At 37.9% G+C, this 20,165-nt stretch overlaps 2 protein-coding genes across 5 annotated transcripts; one reads left to right on the top strand and one right to left on the bottom strand.

Moving 5' to 3' along the window:
* Positions 1-2,451: 2,451 nt before the first annotated feature.
* On the top strand, positions 2,452-20,054 carry LOC119996485 (beta-adaptin-like protein A). Of its 3 annotated transcripts, XM_038843139.1 has the most exons (13): positions 2,452-3,196; positions 3,905-4,153; positions 4,287-4,413; positions 13,267-13,361; positions 13,770-13,894; positions 14,580-14,778; positions 14,992-15,220; positions 15,316-15,482; positions 15,656-15,865; positions 17,782-17,892; positions 18,013-18,189; positions 18,556-19,014; positions 19,468-20,054. In XM_038843139.1, exons 1-13 carry the CDS (start codon positions 2,495-2,497, stop codon positions 19,753-19,755), a joined length of 3,138 nt encoding a protein of 1,045 aa, XP_038699067.1. In that variant the 5' UTR covers positions 2,452-2,494; the 3' UTR covers positions 19,756-20,054. The 3 variants fall into 3 exon arrangements, with proteins under 3 accessions (XP_038699067.1, XP_038699069.1, XP_038699068.1); XM_038843140.1 differs by lacking the exons at positions 2,452-3,196; positions 3,905-4,153; positions 4,287-4,413 and adding an exon at positions 11,909-12,221 and having other exon boundaries at positions 12,845-13,361; XM_038843141.1 differs by lacking the exons at positions 13,267-13,361; positions 13,770-13,894; positions 14,580-14,778; ... (5 more) ...; positions 18,556-19,014; positions 19,468-20,054 and adding exons at positions 4,515-4,690; positions 7,544-7,709 and having other exon boundaries at positions 2,473-3,196; positions 4,287-4,409.
* On the bottom strand, positions 7,476-10,878 carry LOC119996486 (GTP-binding protein At2g22870). 2 transcript variants are annotated; one of them, XM_038843142.1, is made up of 5 exons: positions 10,326-10,877; positions 9,889-9,958; positions 8,602-8,764; positions 8,109-8,362; positions 7,476-7,821 (listed from the first exon to the last, which is right to left on the bottom strand). In XM_038843142.1, the coding sequence occupies exons 1-4, from the start codon at positions 10,810-10,812 to the stop codon at positions 8,144-8,146; spliced, it is 939 nt and encodes a 312-aa protein (XP_038699070.1). In that variant the 5' UTR covers positions 10,813-10,877; the 3' UTR covers positions 7,476-7,821; positions 8,109-8,143. The 2 variants fall into 2 exon arrangements, with proteins under 2 accessions (XP_038699070.1, XP_038699071.1); XM_038843143.1 differs by lacking the exon at positions 7,476-7,821 and having other exon boundaries at positions 7,913-8,362; positions 10,326-10,878.
* Positions 20,055-20,165: the final 111 nt, after the last annotated feature.

Below are 20,165 nucleotides of genomic sequence, written 5' to 3' on the forward strand. Positions count from 1 at the left end.
TTTGAGTCATTTTTTGTTTTGATCAAAACCCGTTCCTTCATTAAAATCTGAAACCATCATTGGGGGATACAGCCTTCTATATTGGAGTTCATAGCCTTTCAAACAACCCTAAATCTTTTTTATTCAGATTCCAGCTTTCTACTTCTTCATTGCTCTTTCTTAGTTTTATGTTTAGACTGCTATTTTCCTTTTTATTTTTAGTTATTCTTACTTTTCTGTATAGATATTTTTTGTTAACCTTCTTGGGATTCGTTGATGAAACCCTCTGAATTTGATTTGAAATGTTTTTTTTTTCCTTATAAAATTGTCAAAAATGTATCATTTAAGAATTATATAGTCCAAAAGGACCAAAACCCATCCAATTAAGCAAATTATTAATGATTATATAGTATAATTAATTTTGTTTTTCTCGTTTTCGATTATATGAGTTGTATATATCTTTTCCGTTTGTCTAAATTTTGAAATAGAAACCGTGTAGAGGTGGCAATGTTGATGCGATGTTGGCATGAAAATACAAAAGCTAGTGGGTAACATATATATGGATGGTCCTCGGCACATAGCTAATATATTGGAAGCATCTTTCAACTACAATAGAGTACTTGGCCTGTTGTGTTGGCCATGCATTCATGTACACGCGAAACTCCATTGCCAAAACATGGCCTAATTATTACTCCTACACTCTCTTCTGGCTTAGATAATGAAGTGATTGATGAACGCACAAAATGTTTCAATTACTAGAACGCAGCGCATGCACATGCAAACACACACGCACACATATACAGAAATTCTATGTAAAATATGACTTATTGGTTCTTAAGTAATGATGGGTGGTTGATTAAATTTTTGATAGACACGTACCATGACTTCTTTTGTTATTATTTGAAAATTTTCAAAGTGATGAGAATAGAATAATAAGTCCATCATATAAAGTAGTCTAATTCAAGCAATGCGACACATTCGCAGAAATTGAAATCAGGGCATAGTTATAATATAATTGACTTAATTCGCGAAGCAACCAAACTAGTCCATGGTAAGCCGTCCCCACACCGAGTACCAAACGCGTCGCGCATCGCGTCTCTCTCTCTCTCTCTCTGTTTGTATGGATATGTAAGTACACTTTTTGCAATGACATTGTAAGGATGGATCCCTTGTGTCTCGTTCAAATTAGGGGAGCAGGTTGGAATTTGAAAGTGAATGGCAATGACAAGACTTTATTTTGTTACTTAATTGATGGGGACGACCATTAGTGCTACTTTTTCTCAATTTCTCATGTCATCAAGTGGAAAATTTTTGTGCGCTCAAGCATGATGACTTGAGTATAAACTTATATCGAAAGTTCGAAAAACAAACTTGCATGATATCATTGTTAATTAATAAAAAGTATCTTGTCTAATATGGAGCCTAAAGATATGTTTAGTATATGAACACACGATAGATAGTGGTTGAGAATTTAACAAGATAACCATTTAAAATTTAGATCTTATCTATGTAGCTATTTGTTTATCCTAAATTGCTCAAATATGAGTTTGTATAGATATATAAACTTCATTATTTATCACTCAATTATATCTATCCGGGTCATTTGAATCAAGTGGCTCTAATTCAAAGGTGGTAAAATTTCAAATGATTCGACTATATCCAACTGGAAGTCTCGAGGACAAAAACAAACTTTGGGCTTTGGAAAAAGGTTTGACTACATTGGACGTGCATTAAAAGAATGTCACTTTCGTGACCGACTTTCACATGATTAATTACTATCGGACACCAGGCCCAAATTGGTCCGGCCCAGCCAAGCCCATAGGAACCATGGCCTTTTTTATCCATTGAACATCCTATAACATAATTCATCACTTCTCATCATAATTCTGATTATTAGATAATTCTAACAAGAGAATTCCTTAAAGGATCTTCTTTTACTAAAGAATATATATCTACATACACATAGGTGATATATGTATACATGATATTGTGGTGTTACTGTTGTCCCCACTCCTACTAGTCTTCTTCACTTGTAATTAGTTCCATTCATATAAATTCTTTGTCATGAACAAGGAATTACATATATATATATATATATATATATATATATGTGTGTGTGTGTGTGTGTGTGTGTGTGTGTGTGTGTATACTCTCCCTCTCTCTATCAATTGTTGGATGGTGATGTAGCCCCGTAGTTCTTGCTCATCCTCTCCGCTTTATCCTCCATTGAAACCAAACACACATAGATCATTCAAAGAGAAACTCATTCTACTCTATGTGGATAAGACCCTCTCTTACTTCTTAATCCACTCCAACATTTCAGGATTCAAAATCCTCTCTCTATCTCTCTCTCTTTTGGATAAGCTAGAGTGAACATCTCTCACAAGATCTCTACATGCCAGCACACCCACTTCACGTTTTTCTTATAATCTTCACTTCTTCAGTCATAGTAGTCTGAGTTCTTATAATCCTACAAGACCCGTTTAAAAAGAAACAGTACTGGTCGATCTGTGTTATGGAGTATTTGAGAGAGATAGAAGGAAAGAAAGCTCATGATCCTATGTTCAATCATAGAATAATGAACAACGAATCCTCTTCACGTTGTTTATATGTTCCGGGGCCGGTGATCGTGGGGGCGGGGCCGTCAGGGCTGGCCGTTGCGGCCTGTTTGAAAGAAAAAGGTGTGCCAAGTGTAGTACTAGAGAGATCTAATTGCATAGCATCTTTATGGCAGCTCAAGACCTACGATCGACTCCGCCTTCACTTGCCTAAGCAATTTTGTGAGCTTCCTCTCATGGGGTTTCCTAGTGATTTCCCAACATACCCTACAAAGCAACAATTTATTGATTACTTAGAAGCTTATGCAACAAAATTTGATATTAGGCCACGGTTCAATGAGACTGTGTCGAGGGCGGCATTCGATAGGACGCTCGGGTTCTGGCGCGTCAGGAGTGTGGGGTTGAAAGGGAAGAAGGAGACGGAGTACGTGTGCCGGTGGTTGGTGGTGGCGACGGGGGAGAATGCGGAGGCGGTGGTGCCAGAGATTGAAGGAATGGAGGAGTTTGGAGCGGATATAAGGCACACAAGTTTATATAGGAGTGGAGAAGAGTATAGAGGGAAAAAGGTTTTGGTTGTTGGTTGTGGGAATTCAGGAATGGAGGTTTGCTTGGATCTTTGCAATCATAATGGTAGTCCTTCACTTGTGGTTAGAGATACAGTAAGAACTTCTCTCTCTTCTTTTCTCTCTCTAGCTATCCCTCTCTCACTAGTACACACAGAATAATACAGATAAAAAAACCATGAAAATTGAAGTATTTTTTTGGTAGTTTTGATTGAAAAATGGCACTCCATGTTCATAGGTTTTATGGTTTTCCTCCAAAATTCAGTGTTGTTTTTAGGGTTTTTATTTTGTTTTTCCAGGTATTTTCCAGTAATGAAAATTTTAAAGTGATATGTTGGAACTTGTTTCCTTTCTTTTGTTCTTCTTTTCTCATTATAAGAAGACTTTAATTTTACCCTCAAATCTATGTGGTATTTGAAATGGCAATTGATTACAAAATACACATGCATGCTTTACTTAACATCCAACACTCCGGGGTCAAATGGAGGTCACATTTTGGACTCTCAAACATCATTCTTCTCATAATTGAACTTTTACATAAAATGAAAGGATCTTTCTTATATGGTTTTTCTTTGTGTGTTCTCTTTGTTAGTTGTTAGTTGATGAGACTTATGTCAAAAAAAAAAGGCCCGTTTTATACTTTTACACATAAAAGCAAAAAATATTTTAATAGATAAACAATCACTATTAATTGAAGTTCATTACTTAATTTGTGCAATATATATAGTTTTATATATAAGCCTCCTTTAGGGACCGGGGTCGCTCTTTTTATACCTTTTTGAGTGTTTTTTTTTTTGGATGAAGGTGCACGTCCTACCACGAGAGATGCTAGGGAAACCAACTTTCGGGCTGTCCATGTGGTTGCTAAAGTGGCTGCCCATGAGAGTTGTCGATGGGTTCCTGCTTGTAGTATCATGGCTCATGCTGGGTGACACGGCTCGCTTTGGATTGGTCCGACCTCGCTTGGGTCCCCTCCAACTCAAAAACTTGTCTGGTAAGACCCCTGTTTTAGATGTTGGTACACTTACCAAGATCAAAACTGGAGATATTAAGGTACAACTTCATCAAATTACACTTTTTATTTTCTTTCACTTGCTTCTCATGGATCTGAAGTTCTGAATATTTTAAAATTTAGGGTTTAAGTTTTCAACTGTCCTCATTAATCTTGATGTTACTCTTGATCAAGGTGTGTCCAGGGGTTAAGCAACTAAAGCATCACGCCGTGGAGTTTGTTGATGGAAGAACAGACAACTTTGATGCTATTATCTTGGCAACGGGTTACAAAAGCAATGTACCCTATTGGTTAAAGGTGGGTTACTTCTTCTTCTTGTTTTTCTTGATACATAGTTTCCTTTGATTTCAAAAAGGATCCTAAATTATTATTTTTTTCCTTTTGCATTATGGGCATGAACAGGAAAGAGAGATGTTCTCAGAGCGAGATGGGTTGCCAAGGAAACCATTTCCGAATGGTTGGAAAGGGGAGGATGGGCTGTACGCGGTGGGGTTCACGAAGCGTGGATTGTTAGGTGCATCAATGGACGCCAAACGAATAGCGCGAGACGTCCAACGTTGTTGGCAATCTCAGGCAAAGCACATCCTATGTTGCTCCAAATTTCACTGTGACTAGCTACGTACTTCAATATTCGTGATGATTGTTTTTAGTTTCAATATTCTATTTGTTGTACATGTTGTATACTAGTGCTTTTAATGCAAAATTCTTTTTACAGTGACTTGTTTCAACCAATCACTTAGCTGATAGTTTAGTGGTGAAGTTCTTTGGGATTAAATTTTATAGACTCCGAAGATCTTGAATTTGATATCCGAAGATCTTGAATTTGATATTGGATGTATAAAAGAGAAACTTGTACGGTTATCGATTAAAAAAAAGATTTGTTTCAAAGACATGCAATCGATGAGTTGTGCGCTTAATTTGGCAGTTAATCTAATTAGGTACGACTTTCTACAGATTTAGGAGCACACCGTGCATGAGAGATGGAAGATTGGCAGAGGAAGTGTTTGGCGTTTGGAATTTGTAAATTGAGAATGAGGGTGTTTAAAATCCAGTTTTAGGTTTTTTTTTTTTTTTTTTTTAATTGGAGGGTGTGTTTGAAACTTTCAATTGTAATCAATGAAATTCTTGCAGACTTACCTTATGGAAATTTGTTGCATTTATTCATTATTCCAACTTGTGTGTGTTTATTTTGTACCAAACTTTACTGTCAAAAATGATTTCATTGAGAAGGACCACCACTTTTTTTTTCTTCTCTTTTTTCTCTCATTCAGAAGGGTAAATATGTGTGCAGAAATCTAATCGATTGCTTTAATGAATTAATACTAAATCTGACATCAAAATGAGTTGACGAGATGCCTCCATTTAAGGATGCGAATTTTGGGGCTATGAGAATCAAATTTTAATTTTTTAAAATGTATGATATTCAACGAATATATTTTTTATCTGTTCGAAACAAAAATTATTTCTTGAAAAGGCATAACAATCTTAAACTATCTGATATTAATCCAAAACACTCGATGTTATGAGGAAAAAAAAATATCGTTAGCGATTGATTTAAAAAAAATATATGGACTCCAAAAGACACTCGTTTAATATGTTTCACACGTACCCAACTGTGTTTGGTGTGCGTATTTTTTTTTAAACAGGATTGTTTGTGTGTATTGGTCTAAATCATTCACCAATAAATACGTACTTAAAATCTCCTTGTGTTATAAAACGTTCATTTGCATGCATGTGCTTGACACAGATATGTATATATACATATATAGTGAACATGACAATACATATAATCAGGAGGAGAGAGAGGGATAGTAAGATTAGCTAGGTGGCTGGGTTTATTCCGACCGCAGTAGAATTGACGAGGATATGTACTCAGTACTCAATCCAATCTTTGATGAGTGAGTTAGCTAGCTAGCTAGGTGCCTCTGTGATTCTGTGTGTGCGCGCGCGCGAGAGTCTGAGAGAGAGATCAACATCATGGGGCCTTGTTCTCCTGCAATTTCCATTAAAAGCCAAGCAAGATAGGTTGCCTTGTATGGCCCATCAAATCCCCCCAAAATGAAATGACCCTCCTTTTTGGGCCCTCCATTGGGCTTTTATTGCCATCAACTGTCATTTCTCTTCCCCTTTTTTTTTCTTCTCTTTTATTCAAAATCCCCAACCAACTCTTATTTCCAAAATTGATCATCATCATTATTTATTTATAAATATTTGGTGGGTGCATCAAATATATACGAAGATTCTTGGAGTCTATGATGGCAAGGCCTGTTTGGATACTCAAGAGTTAATGATACACTTTTTGTAGTACAAATTTGGTGGAATATTGAAAGGTGACTTATATATATTGACGCTTTTTGAAAGCACAATTTTTGGTGTATATATAAATGTGAACTACAACTAATATATATATACTGGGAATGCATGTGTTGTTGAACACGAAATTTCTAATTTTGGCCAAATGCAACTCTTTGGGTGTTTCCACCTAATGTGAGCCCTGAACCATCCCTTCAAATCTAATGAAGATTTTGTAACATCTTTCTTCTTAAATTAATTTTTCAAAAGAGTCCAAAACCGACTTAATTCCCTCCTTAATCAATGGAAAGTTGTGTGTTAAACATCAACAACTTCTTTTCATGACATTCTGGACCTGTGTACTTGGACTTATGATTGATCCTGATTTTGTAGCCAAAATTGACAGCTAGTTCCCATATCAACTACAAAATTAAGTAAATATTTAACAAAGGGAAATTTAATGAACAAGGATAGAGAGAGATTGAGAAGAGGTTGTTAGTGTTAGGTTTAGTAAATTGGAGGAATATAGAAGACATGTAAATGTAAATTGGTGGGAAGCAAATTCAATTCAAACCCAATTAATTAAAAGAAGCATCTTAACTTTTGTTTTAAAGTTTTTAGGCTTTGTAATATCATAACCACCATAGAGTGGTCCTAAATGGTAATTTATGATTTAGATGGTGTGCATCATCATTCTTCCATCGCAAGAGTAAGATAGGCGTTTCTTGGGACTTCATATCAGGACCATCCATTCAATTTGATGCCTTGCAATTATTATTATTAATTTTAAGTGGTCCAAATTGAAATTGATTATCCTAATTCCTTTATTTCCACCGTTTGATTATTCATGAATCATTGGGTGCCACAGCCACAGATGATGAGGACGATGATTTGGGCTCTGTTTGACTGGACCACCTGTCCCGTTGTAAAAGGACCGTAGTCCATGAGTCCTCCAGTAATGGGCCCATAATTTGCCAACAATTAGCTCATGAACGGGCCAGGGGCCCAGAACCGTGAAGCCCAAAGGGAAATGAAGATTAACTCAATTTTAGAGTTAAACACTTAAACGTGTTCCAAATATAATGAGGGTTCCAGAAATAAGTGCTTATTTAACAATGAGTTTTGTTACGCTAAGACAGCAGCAGAACCACAATTAGTTCTTCACACTTCAATCAATGTTCTACAGCCACTGCAGTATTGTTGTTCTCAACACTCTTTTTTTTACCTTATCAGTGTTGGGTTATGCAGCTTTTCATAACTCTGCAATAGTTTGGACACATGAGCTGCCTCAACTCTTTCCATCCGCACCGGTTGGACATATGTACTCCTCAGCCATGACAGGAATCTGTTCTCTAACAATAACCATCTCAAAACTAGATTATGCATTCTCTCCATTTACTCCTTTGTTGAATGCCAACTTCAGTACGCGTCAAAGCAAAGTAAACTCAATTAGAAAAGGGAAAAAAGGAGAAGAAAACAACAGCAACTCAAAACAATTCCATTCTCCGTTTTGTGAAATTTCATTCTATAAATGATCACTATTCCAAAAAGACGCACAAAAATTGGAATATATGTAGCCATCCCATTTTCAAGAGTTATAACATGGGAGAAAAAACAAAAATCAATATTGACTGCTCGGCTGCTCCACTGAAGGTATTTAGAAATATGACCACTGGCAAAAGGATTCAAAATAATGTTACCTACCAGGTCATCAGCAGAGTTAGCATTGCAATCTTTCCTCAGTGTTTGAGCCAGTAGTTCCGGAGTTGAGCAATGTGCAGCAGTATCTCGTCACGACCTTGATGGGTAACGCTGCTGGTCATAATATATGGTGGAGTTGTCTGAAAGAACCCACGTATTAACTCCTGGAAGTCACTCACATTTTCTTCAGGCCTTCTACCTCCATTCTTTTTCTTCTTCCTCTTATCGCATTTGGTGAAAATTAAAGTCATAGGAATCTGGGAAAGAAATTCAATTATTACACCTTTCCCCTTAATCCAGGCACATTTACATATTACTTCTCCAAAGCATGAATGAGACCTAAAACACCCGGAAATTTTGGGGCAGGATAACAAGAAGTAAACCTCGAGTGTGCATGTGCTGTCACAATATCTCAGAAATAAACTTTTAAAAAAAATAAGGCATATTTCTTTCCACTTTTCACTGCCATGTATGAAGAGTAAAAAAAAAGTTTTACCTGATTCTGACCCAACCAACTAGCATATTCAAGATCAATTTGCTTAGCAGGAATGCTAGCATCTACAAGAAGAAACACTGATACCAATGTTGAACGGTTCAGGAAATAGTCTTTAGTAAACTGGTTCCAATCTGTCCGAAGTTCTCGTGGTGCAGCTGCAAACCTGTTCATTATAGAAACAAGTGTCATATAAAGCTAACACCTCTGCTATGACTGATGCATGTGAGTTCCCAGTTAAAATTATTTGTGAAATTAAATTAACATAACACAAACCATAAGATCCAATGATAGAACCTCAATACTTACAGGATATGGTTTGGGGTGGGAGGGGATTCCTTTTCTTTTCTTTTTAATGACAAGGAACCATGGGCTTTTGGCCCATATAAACCTTGGGTATTCAGATCACTTCACTCTTCTCAAATACCTTTGTAATCACATCGTGTAAAACAGTTAATATGGAGAGTCGAACTTCAGTCTCCCAACAGTACGAATTCATCAAAGCCAACTCGGTCACCCTTGGGTGGTTGTGGTGGGACTTGGGCCATACATAGTTTCAATAAAGTTAGTTGTCTATGGATCTGATAAATATCATTTAAGTTTGAGACATCTCGAACATGCCTCAAGTCAATTGGATTTGGCCAAGCTTTATATAACAAGTTGAGTCATCAAACATTCAAACCTAAAGTAGCAAGCAGTCAATAGGACTGTAGATTGCAACTAGAACAAAAGAATGCTTCATAAGAACTGTTTTCTATGAGAAGAAACGGTAAAAACTCTCTTTCCATCTAACTAAACAATGCGAGCTCCCAGCAAGAGAAAAACATGGAAGAGATAGTCATGGCTCAAAGTACGGAAATTATGCTTAATGGAATAAAGCAGCAATAAAGATTACTTCTATGAAGAAACTAATGTCCAAATATCGTTTTCGCTCTAACATCAGTGGTAGCATTTTGGAAAATGGGATCAAGAGTCTGTCTTAACAAGTGAACCAAGTCCAGAAATAGTAGCAGATGGGAGGGACAGGCTTAAGCGCAGTCTAGGAGCAATACGGTTATTCAAAAAGTGTCAGTTTCCAAGACTATAACTTGCCATTTGGCATAACTGAACCCTATCCCTTCCTCTGTCATAAGCAAATGATAGACTGAAAAGTTCCAATCTAACTCAGGTATTGGACAATGTTTAGACAATTTCATCACACATTCCAAATAAAATAAAAGTATAAAACAACCAGACCACAACAAATGCACTCTCCTAAAAAAAGGAAAAAAGAAAGAAAGAAAAACCTACCCATAACCAGGCAAATCCACCAAGTACCAATTATCATTGATTCGGAAATGGTTAATGCACTGTGTCTTACCTGAAAGAGGTTTAAAAGGAAAAATATACATCAACTGAAAGTTTTATCAAAGACTATAAAGCAGCATCGAATTTCAAATAAATGAACAAACTACCAACTCCTATATAGTTATCATGAGACTGCTACATACAGCTTTGAATTACATTAATATTATCGATCTCGTGAGAAGTTCACGGTTCGAAAAGATTTCCTTATGTAAAGTGATTTTTCTTGTTAAAAACTTCTTCAAAGATGCAGTATAAGTATCCCATTAAATTCCAAGTTCATTCCAGCAATAAAGCGTTAACAACAACACATGTTACTCTGTTAATGTAATTCCTAAAATTATGCCATTGAACAAAAGAATGCAAGAGTAAAATTCCCCAACCAGGTTTCTTCGATGTGAGCGCAAGCTTCTTCCGTCGAACAAGCGAATTAAGCAGCGATGATTTCCCTACATTAGACCGACCCACAAGCGCGAACTCGGGCGACCCATCAGAGGGGCAATCCTCAGTCCTCACACTGCTCTTCACGAACTCAGCCTGCTCAACGTGCGCGTCCCTCGCGTACTTGCTCAGCACAATATTCGAACCTTTCAAGATTCTGGTCCTAAGATTGGGGTCATCGAGCGAAACATCGGTCTCAGGCGGCACAAAGAGCTTCTCGAGGGATATTTCGAGAGGCGCCGGTTCCGGGGCTTCGGAGACGGGTATGGGTTCTGCGGCCGAGAGGGTGGATTTGGGTCGGAAGAATATTGCGGGTAAGGGTCCGGTTGTCAATTTGAGCTTGTGGAGGATATTGTAGTTGGAATAGAGAGGAGAAGGGGAGCGGGTCAAAGTTGACAAATGGAGCCTCGAAACGGTACTTAGAGCCATCGTTCTAGCTCTGCTGCTTCTGATAGTGCACGACGAACATAGCAGATGAGATTGGAGGGTGGAGACTGAAACAGTGAAACGCACCGGTTTGTTATTTACCAAAACCAAAATCCCGGGCTTGCTTGCTTGGGTTTGCCCAGTAGACCAAGTAGGTTCAGCCCGGCTAAGAACATGATGTTCTTGGGCCCAATTGTCCCAAAATTAGTCCTGATCATTGACCGGCTTTGAGGCTTGAGCTCAGTTTATGGGCTTACTTTGGGCTAGTCCAGTGGACCAAGAAAGCTGATATTATCAGCTTATTCTATACTTCGGCTAAGGTACCAAGGGCAAGTACTCCTGATCATGGACTTTCATTGGGCCTCAAACTCATGCTTTCATTTGGACCACTTAATGCAAGTGATGCCCCCTTTTAACCCACAAATCATTTGGATGTCCATATTGTTTTTTTTAGTAAGGAAATTGAGAAAGGGTTGATTAAACTGTAAAAGAGAAAAAAAGGAGGAGAAATGAGAAATCTAGCCAAATTACTTTATTTTAATAATCTAAAACATCTTAATAATATATAATATGTGGAATATGGACATAAGATGTTGCTTTGCAGGTAGGCCGGACTCGCAACCTTTTTTGTAAATGGGCTTTTAAACAAGGTTGGGCCTTTGAAGGTATACTTTTTGTGATTTTGGGGCACACGTGCGGTCTACAGTCTACTTGACATCCAATCCCTGACGGACTTGAGATGTGATTCTCACAGAAGTGATAGGGATACCAGTAAAATAGATTCCAGTTATCCCAATAAAGGATGTGTCACTCTCGCATTTAATCATCAAGTTTGATGGGTCCCTACACTTGCATCAATCAAGGGATTAGGGATCCCAGTAAAAAGGATCTCAATAAATGATGTAACATTCTCTCACTTAATTATCAAATTTCGTGAGCCCTACACTTACATCAATCACATGATAAGATTTACTATTAGAAAGACTGTGATCTCTTCTACTGGAATCCTTAACAATTTTATAAAAACATTAGTCCATCCCTTAGGAATTAGGATAAGCTAATGCCTTATTGGCTATTGCCTTCCTGTTTGGTACGGAAAATTGATAAAACGCACCGTGTCACCTCTAGGACCCTCTTCCAGAATCCAGATCGAATGCACGAGTTGGGTCCAGCCATCTAATTGTGAGAACAAAGGTTTAGCATCACTACCTGTAATTTTAACGACCCTCTCTACATCCCGTCGAAGATTCGTCGTCATAGTCTCTTCTCGGCGGATCTATACAGTCTACTCGCTTTGATCGATCTCACTATACGCTTATCTGGCCGAGCCGTAGTGTTCTTCTCGGTCCCGAATCAGCCATGGCTCCTCCTGTTCAGTCTCAGCGAAATCAGTCGGCATCTCAACCGTCCGGGTAAATTTAAACATCCTTGAAACCCCGAGCCCCGCTCTTCGGTCTATCAGAAATATCTATGAAAGAAACGAGAATTGTGAATCCCGAATTCTTCAATTTCATCACTTGAAGTAATTATGCTCGGAAATTGTTTGTGTTAAAAGCTCAAAACTTTAATACATGTTGGGTTCTGTTCAAACATATGAAGAACTCATGGAGGTTATCGATGATCAGAATTTCAATTTCCGTAGTTTCCGTGGGTGAATTGAACCGAATTCCTTCTACTAACATTTTGTCCGTCAAGCAGATTATATTGTTACCGATGGCAGTATCCGAAAATATGATTGCCATTCCAAAATAGTTTCTCACGTTGGAAACTATATTTATATGTTGGAATTAGAATGAATTATTCGCTGTGGTCTGAAAGTCATTAATGACAACATTTTTTTAAGATGGATTAATGATTGAACTTGGACTATGCTGCTAATGCACTGAGTTTGTATTCCCCCCTTCTGAAGACCTATAACTGTGTAAAATATAGCATATTTTGTTCAATTCTTAATATTGTAGTCATATTTTATCCCCTTTGTTAAGTATTGAAGCAAATTGCAAACATGACCTTTTTGGTTCTTTTTTTTTTCCAGCAAAAGCGAAGTCTCAGATTTGAAAACACAGCTGCGGCAGTTGGCTGGCAGCCGAGCACCGGGTGTTGATGATTCAAAGCGTGAGCTTTTCAAGAAGGTTATCTCCTATATGACGATCGGCATTGATGTCTCGTCTCTCTTTGGTGAGATGGTAATGTGCTCAGCAACATCAGACATTGTTTTGAAGAAGATGTGTTATCTCTATGTTGGTAACTATGCAAAGGTCAATCCTGATCTTGCTCTTTTAACAATTAACTTTCTCCAAAGAGATTGCAAGGATATGGACCCAATGATCCGAGGGCTTGCCCTGAGGAGCTTGTGTTCACTACGTGTGCCAAATCTGGTTGAGTATTTGGTGGGACCTTTGGGATCAGGGTTGAAGGACAATAACAGTTATGTGAGGACAGTGGCAACCATCGGAGTGCTAAAATTATATCATATATCATCTTCAACGTGTGTGGATGCAGACTTTCTAGCTACACTGAAGCATTTGATGCTTAATGATTCAGATACTCAGGTGAGGCCATCTTTTTTATACAATTTATTATTTCTTAGGTTAGTGCATGGGAGTTGGTTACTTTTTCTTCTTACTTAGCTTGGCGATCACTTTTTCCTGTCAAGTTATATAATCTAGTTTAAGCAAGCAACAAGAAATCGATAATCTATGGCAAACATCGCTTCTCCGACTTTAGTTATTCTGAATCAAAACAATTTAGTTGCTCTGTTTTTGTCTTTTTTATTTTTCATTTTCTTGTAAAGAAATCCATGCCATTGGTAAAGTTGTGTTGGTGCAAGTTTAAACTTAGTTCTTTATGTTTAACAGTTTACCAGTGGTGAATTCACATTTATTGTAGTTCTATTGGTAGAATGGTATTTCCTGTATTAGTTAATGGATCTCCGTTTTATTGTTTCACACTTTCACCAGGTAGTTGCAAACTGTTTATCAGCACTACAAGAGATTTGGAGCGCTGAGGCAAGCACCTCCGAGGAAGCATCCAGGGAGAGAGAAGCTCTGATTAGCAAGCCAGTCATATACTACTTTTTGAATCGGTAAGTTTGCTTTCTCTAGAACTGTTTGTAAAATGTAGAGCGTCGACAACAGATGCATTGATTAGAATGCAATTTGATTAATGTGACTGGAATAAAGAAGAATAACTTGAGATCTAAAATGACGTGGATTGCAGAAAAGAAAAGGATTTGATCCCAAAAGATTTTATAGAATGTTGTCCTTGATTTCAGTGAATGGAGAAATTGACCTGGAATTTAACAAAACAAGCAGAAAGACCTCAGCTGATTTTGTAGTTCCTAGCCTCCTAGGACATTAACATATGGAGCTACTGTAAAAAAACTCTTGTGCACAAGGCTCCCGTAGTGGGTGGGGTCAAGGACAAGCATGATGTACGTAGACCTTACTCTCACATAATATGTGGAGAAGTTGTTTACAAGAATTGAACATGTGGCCTCAGGGTTGCGCCCTTGCAACTCTACCACTGGGCTACATCTCGAGCTACTGTGTATGAAATGATTAGTTATGTTTCAGTAAATTAACTATGTCGAAAATTGTGCATTGTCCAGAATGTGGACAGAAATTTTACCGTCATGGTGCTAACTTGTGGGCTACTGTGTTGGATCGTCAGCTATGCGCATGAAAATAATGTATTAAATTTTCACTGATTAAGTACTTCTCTGAAAAAACAACCCCTTTTCTTAGCTTTGTCCTTTTTATAAAATGCAGGATTAAGGGATTTAGTGAATGGGGACAATGTCTTGTGCTTGAATTGGTTGGTAAATATGTACTCTCAGACGGCAATGAGATATTTGATATCATGAATCTCCTGGAAGATAGACTACAGCATGCAAACGGTGCTGTGGTCTTAGCCACCATTAAACTGTTTCTGCAGTTAACCTTGTCCATGACTGATGTTCATCAGCAGGTTCTATCTGATTTTGTTTTAGCTAAGAAATTTTGTATTTCCTTTTTTTATTTCCTGATATGAAGGGTGAATTCGTTGCTTTTCATATGTTATTGAAATTTTGGAAATTTGTTGTATTCCATTTTAGATGTATCATCTTGTATTGGTTAAGATCCATCTCTATTTTTTTTAAACAAAAGGTTCGAACTAATGAATTTATTTATTTTTGGCTAGGTATATGAACGCATTAAGTCCCCTTTGCTAACCTTAGTGAGTTCAGGAAGTCCGGAGCAATCATATGCAGTTTTAAGTCATCTGCACGTCTTGGTGATGCGTGCACCATACATATTTTCTTCTGACTACAAACACTTCTATTGTCAGTATAATGAGCCATCTTATGTTAAAAAGTTAAAGCTTGAAATGCTTACTGCAGTGGCAAATGAGAACAACACTTATGAAATTGGTGAGCAACTACCATCTGAATTTCTTTTTTCTCTTTGGTGACTTCTAGTTATTACCATTCATGCATAAGTTGTGATATTTTGGAATCAATCCCAGTGACGGAATTATGTGAATATGCTGCAAATGTTGATATTCCCATTGCAAGAGAGTCTATTCGGGCTGTAGGAAAAATAGCACTGCAGCAGTATGATGTGAATGCAATTGTTGATAGGCTTCTTCAGTTTCTAGAGATGGAAAAGGACTATGTGACTGCTGAAGCTCTGGTAATTAATTACGTTTACTCATATCTTATCCACCTTGACATTTGGTGTATGTCAGTTCATACTTGGTAAGATGATATCGGTTCTGCAAAACACAAATTTAATGAGAGAAGCGAACATGATTAAAGATTAGAGTACGGATGGCTGTATCAATATGGTTGGCTTTTTCTGTGTAGGTACTTGTAAAAGATCTGCTGAGGAAATATCCACAATGGAGTCATGACTGTATTGCAGTTGTTGGAAATATCAGCAGCAAGAATGTAGAGGAACCCAAGGCCAAAGCAGCTCTTATCTGGATGTTGGGGGAATATTCTCAGGACATGCAAGATGCTCCTTATATTTTAGAGAGTTTAGTTGAGAATTGGGATGAGGAGCATTCTGCTGAGGTAACCAAGCTTCATCTTTTTATTACCTGCCGGGTTGGTAATTCTCTTTTTTTTGCACCCTTTTATCTGCGCCTGAGTGGCTGATTCCACTTAGGGACCACAATATTGATTCTGTAATGAGGTTATACAAGATAACAACGTAGCAATCTAGCTTGCCTGAAAAGTTACCGCATACAATTTTTTTTTAGGTAGGTTCATTTGCTTTTGTTTATGCAGCTGCTCTTGCATTTGTGAGTAGTGTAAAAACTTGATGTTATATTTCTCGCAAGTGCACAAGAGTCTACGAACAGTACAATGTATGCAAGTACGAGGTCGATCCCACAGAGACTAGTTAATCTAATTAATGTACCTAACTTGATGAATGCTTCAGAAATTGTGATGAATGAGAATATGTATAATGTAATTAAACTAAACTAACAAATGAGTTAAAATTCAGATTTTTGTGATATCAATATGAGAAGAACACTAGGGCAATGATTTCACCTAGTACTCTTATCACAAGCATTCAACTAACAAACACACAATTATGGTTCCGATTCAAGGGTTGATTCTTTCTTAAATATGTTGGTTCGTTCGTTCGCGGTGCCAACAAATATTATTAACAATGGATTAATCCTGTTCGGTTCGCAGTTTTTAACCCAAGATTAACAACTCATTACGATCTAAAGAACTATAACAACCAATCAATCCCCTAAACCTTGTTCATGGCAGTCGACAATTGATTTCCTTAATTTCAGTTCCACTAAGACATGTGAATTCGGTTCGTTCCTTAGTCCTAGCTAGATGAATCTAGTTGAGCATTCAATTGGTGATCAAGCAATCAAACAAACAATAGACTATAAGCATGGTAATTAAAAACATGAATCCTTGAACCAAAATTATGCATCCATTAAATTGAAATACTTGCAATATTCATACTAGGCTACATCAAGCCCTAGCAAAGAAGTTTAGTTACAACTCATCTTCAAAGTATCAAAAAGAAATCTAAGAAGAGAAATCATGGAAAAGAGTTGAAGAAAATCCCCTTGATTTGTTGGAGTTGTTGTTGGGTAGGAAACCTTCAGATCCTTGAATCCCTATGAAAGCTTGGTGAGAAGGAGCTTTGTAGCCTCAAAACCCAGGAAAAGAGTTGAGAGTTTCCTCAACTCGGCCGCCCTCTTTTATATCCTTAAAAGTCCCAGAAAAACCTAATTTTGGTGTATTTCGGAAAGCTGCTACGTCGACCTCCGCTCGAGCGGTGATGGCTGCTCGAGCGGTCAAAGATGTAGCTTCTGTGGCAGCAGCTACCTTCAGCTCCGCTCGATCTCTGTGGGGCGCTTGAGCGGAATACTAGGCCGCTTGAGCGGTCATTTGTGCTCGAGCGGCCATTAGTGCTCCAGTGGTCCTATATATGATTCCAATTGCAATTTACTCCTCTCTTTGATCCGTATCTTTGCTCCAACTCCTCCTACCATAAAAATACAAGGAACATGAATAATATCAATCTAATTCCATAAAGAATTACCGAGAACATAATGCACTTAAGCACAAAAATGTGGTAAAATATATGTACATCAGTGATATCTCTTCAAGCTCCAAAATGTTGCTATGAGTTGGCTTGAATTCATGGGTCACTGACATTGTATTACTTATGAACACCTTTTCTCTCCTGCACCCTCCCCTACATTGCCACTGAAATGGGGTAAAAGAAGGATATCTACTAAAATGTTGTTACTTTTCTCATGAATGCCGTCACCGAGTTGAACTCAAAATCTCTGTATGTGAAATATTGAAGGCCTAGTTGAAGTTATGAATACAAGATTCTGTGTGTGTGAGTGTGCATCATGTGATTTTCTTGCTTGATAAAAATTGTCTCTCAAACTCGTCCATCTATAACTTGGTTTGCTACCAAGTGATACATTTACTCTATTGCATAGGTTCGCTTACATCTTCTAACAGCAGTGATGAAGTGTTTTTTCAAGAGGCCACCTGAGACCCAGAAAGCCTTAGGAGCTGCATTAGCTGCTGGTCTTGCTGATTTTCACCAGGTGTGAATTGATAAACTACTATTCACTTGTATATTTATTAGCTGACAAACTTCAAATAAATGGTTATTTCCAACTCTACTGTACTTTTTTCTAGATGTTAAAGAATTTAGTTGACTGCAGGATGTTCATGATAGAGGCTTATTCTACTACAGGGTGTTGCAATATGATGTCTCTGTTGCTGAACGAGTGGTCAACCCTCCAAAGCAGGCTGTTTCTGTCTTTGCTGATACTCAGAGCAGCGAGATCAAAGACCGCATATTTGATGAATTTAACAGTTTATCAGTTGTATACCATAAGGTAAATAACCTAACTGTGGGACAGCAGAATATAATAAACCACTTAGGGAATTCTTTATTATTGAGGAAATGGTGCTCTTATTGAGAATTTGAGATTTGAGGGAAGGAAGTTAGAAGGGATCCCTATCTTATGTGGATCATTGTGGGGTTAATGAACTTCATCTATCCATTCTTCCCTCCATTTTCTATATATGTCCTTTTAAGCTGGTTAAATATTCTGTAATCCTTATTACTTTGTTGTTAGAAGAGTGAAAAACTGGGTGGATACAACATTGACACTGGTCATTGTTAGCTTGTCTACAATAGATGAACTTGCTTAGAGTTGGAGGTAGGGTTCAAACTTACTAGTGTTTATTTGTTCTCTCAGCCATCTTACATGTTCACTGATAAGGAACACCGGGGTGTATTTGAGTTTTCTGATGAGCTTGGAAGTTTGTCTGTTGGGGCTGAATCTGCCGACAACATTGTTCCAGTACCAAGGGTCGAAGCAAATGACAAGGATCTTCTCCTCAGTACTGCAGAGAAGGAAGAAAATAGAGGTGTTAGCATCAATGACTCTGCTTATAATGCTCCTTCATATGATGGGTCATCCACAGCTACCGCTGCATTGCAAATGCAATCATTGGCAATATCAAACCCTGCAGTACCAGGGCATACACCTCAGGCTAGTTTGGCCATAGACGATCTACTAGGTTTAGGTGTACCGGAAACACCTGCACCTGCACCTGCTCCTTCACCACCCGTTCTGAAGCTAAATCCAAAAGCCACTTTGGATCCAGGCACTTTTCAGCAAAAATGGCGCCAAATGCCGATCGCTTTATCTCAGGTTCATTTGCATTCTTGTAATTGGTTAGATCGGTTTTATTCTATTGATTGTGCTTTCCCTTCTTTTTTTTTGAGAGAATTCATTTGATGAAGCTTAGGATGAAATCATCACATCTCAGGTCCTAGCTGTTTAACACTTCTGGAAGTCGATGCTCGTCTCTAATGAATTTAAGAACTATACTTTTAACATAAGGACATACTCTACCAGGCTTGCTGATGATACCATCACCCTAGTATCAATGAATTGCGAATGGGAAGTGGTATAAGTCCGTGAACCTGATTTGTATGACTATGTTAACCTATTTATGATCATGCTACCAGGCTGCTGTATCTGTATGAGTGTATGCTTTGCTGCAACCCATTTACGATCATGCTCAGCCTTCTATAGCTTATGGAAATATTCGTCTCAGCCTTTATATATCCCCAGATTCCTTATGGATTCTGTTGATTGCAGGAGTGTTCGTTGAGTCCCCAAGGAGCTGCCAAATTGACGACACCTCAAGTTCTCTTGCGACACATGCAAGGCAATTCCATCCACTGCATTGCATCTGGCGGTCAATCACCTAACTTTAAGTTCTTTTTCTTTGCACAGAAGGCTCAAGAACCATCTAATTTTCTTGTGGAGTGCAAGATCAACACATCATCTGGCCAAGCTCAAATGAATATCAAAGCTGATGATCTAAGTACATCCCAGGTCTTTTCAGCTTTGATCCAATCGGCCTTGTCCAAATTTGGTATGTAAGAATCAGCCCAGTTGGGGTACGCATAGCAGGTCATCAAGGAAATAGGCATTCCTCGTTTCTCTACGTTCCCCTCCACCCCCCGACCCGATGAAAACTTCCATCTAGTGGGAAGGAATGACTGGATGTTTTTGTAAGTATGACTAGTGGAACCGTTTATTTTCAGTCATAATAGGTTTCCTTAAGAGTGTGTTTGCATTGAGGGATTTGGAGGGAAGAGAACGGAAGGGAAATAGAGTTTCCTTTCCAATTCCCTTGTTTGAATATTTTATTAAAAATTAAAGGGAGGGATTTGAGGGGATTTGGGAGGAAGATTTCATTAAATTTTTGTTAAAATTCTCTCTAAAATGGAGTCATTTGGAGGGAAGGAAGGAATTGCTAATTAAGTCATTTGTAAGTTAAATATCTATTT

Source organism: Tripterygium wilfordii, chromosome 4, assembly GCF_013401445.1.
Source record: "Tripterygium wilfordii isolate XIE 37 chromosome 4, ASM1340144v1, whole genome shotgun sequence".
NCBI lineage: Eukaryota > Viridiplantae > Streptophyta > Magnoliopsida > Celastrales > Celastraceae > Tripterygium > Tripterygium wilfordii.

Bases quoted from the DNA above. Each gene is read 5' to 3' on its own strand.
- LOC119996485 (XM_038843139.1), top strand. From the start codon at position 2,495: ATGGAGTATTTGAGAGAGATAGAAGGAAAGAAAGCTCATGATCCTATG. The intron at 3,197-3,904 runs GTAAGAACTTCT...TTTTGGATGAAG, and splicing joins CACTTGTGGTTAGAGATACA to GTGCACGTCCTACCACGAGA. The intron at 15,483-15,655 runs GTAATTAATTAC...TTTTCTGTGTAG, and splicing joins ATGTGACTGCTGAAGCTCTG to GTACTTGTAAAAGATCTGCT.
- LOC119996486 (XM_038843142.1), bottom strand. From the start codon at position 10,812: ATGGCTCTAAGTACCGTTTCGAGGCTCCATTTGTCAACTTTGACCCGC. The intron at 9,959-10,325 runs GTTGGGGAATTT...AACCTCTTTCAG, and splicing joins GCTCACATCGAAGAAACCTG to GTAAGACACAGTGCATTAAC. The intron at 8,765-9,888 runs GTAGGTTTTTCT...TATAATGAACAG, and splicing joins GTGGATTTGCCTGGTTATGG to GTTTGCAGCTGCACCACGAG.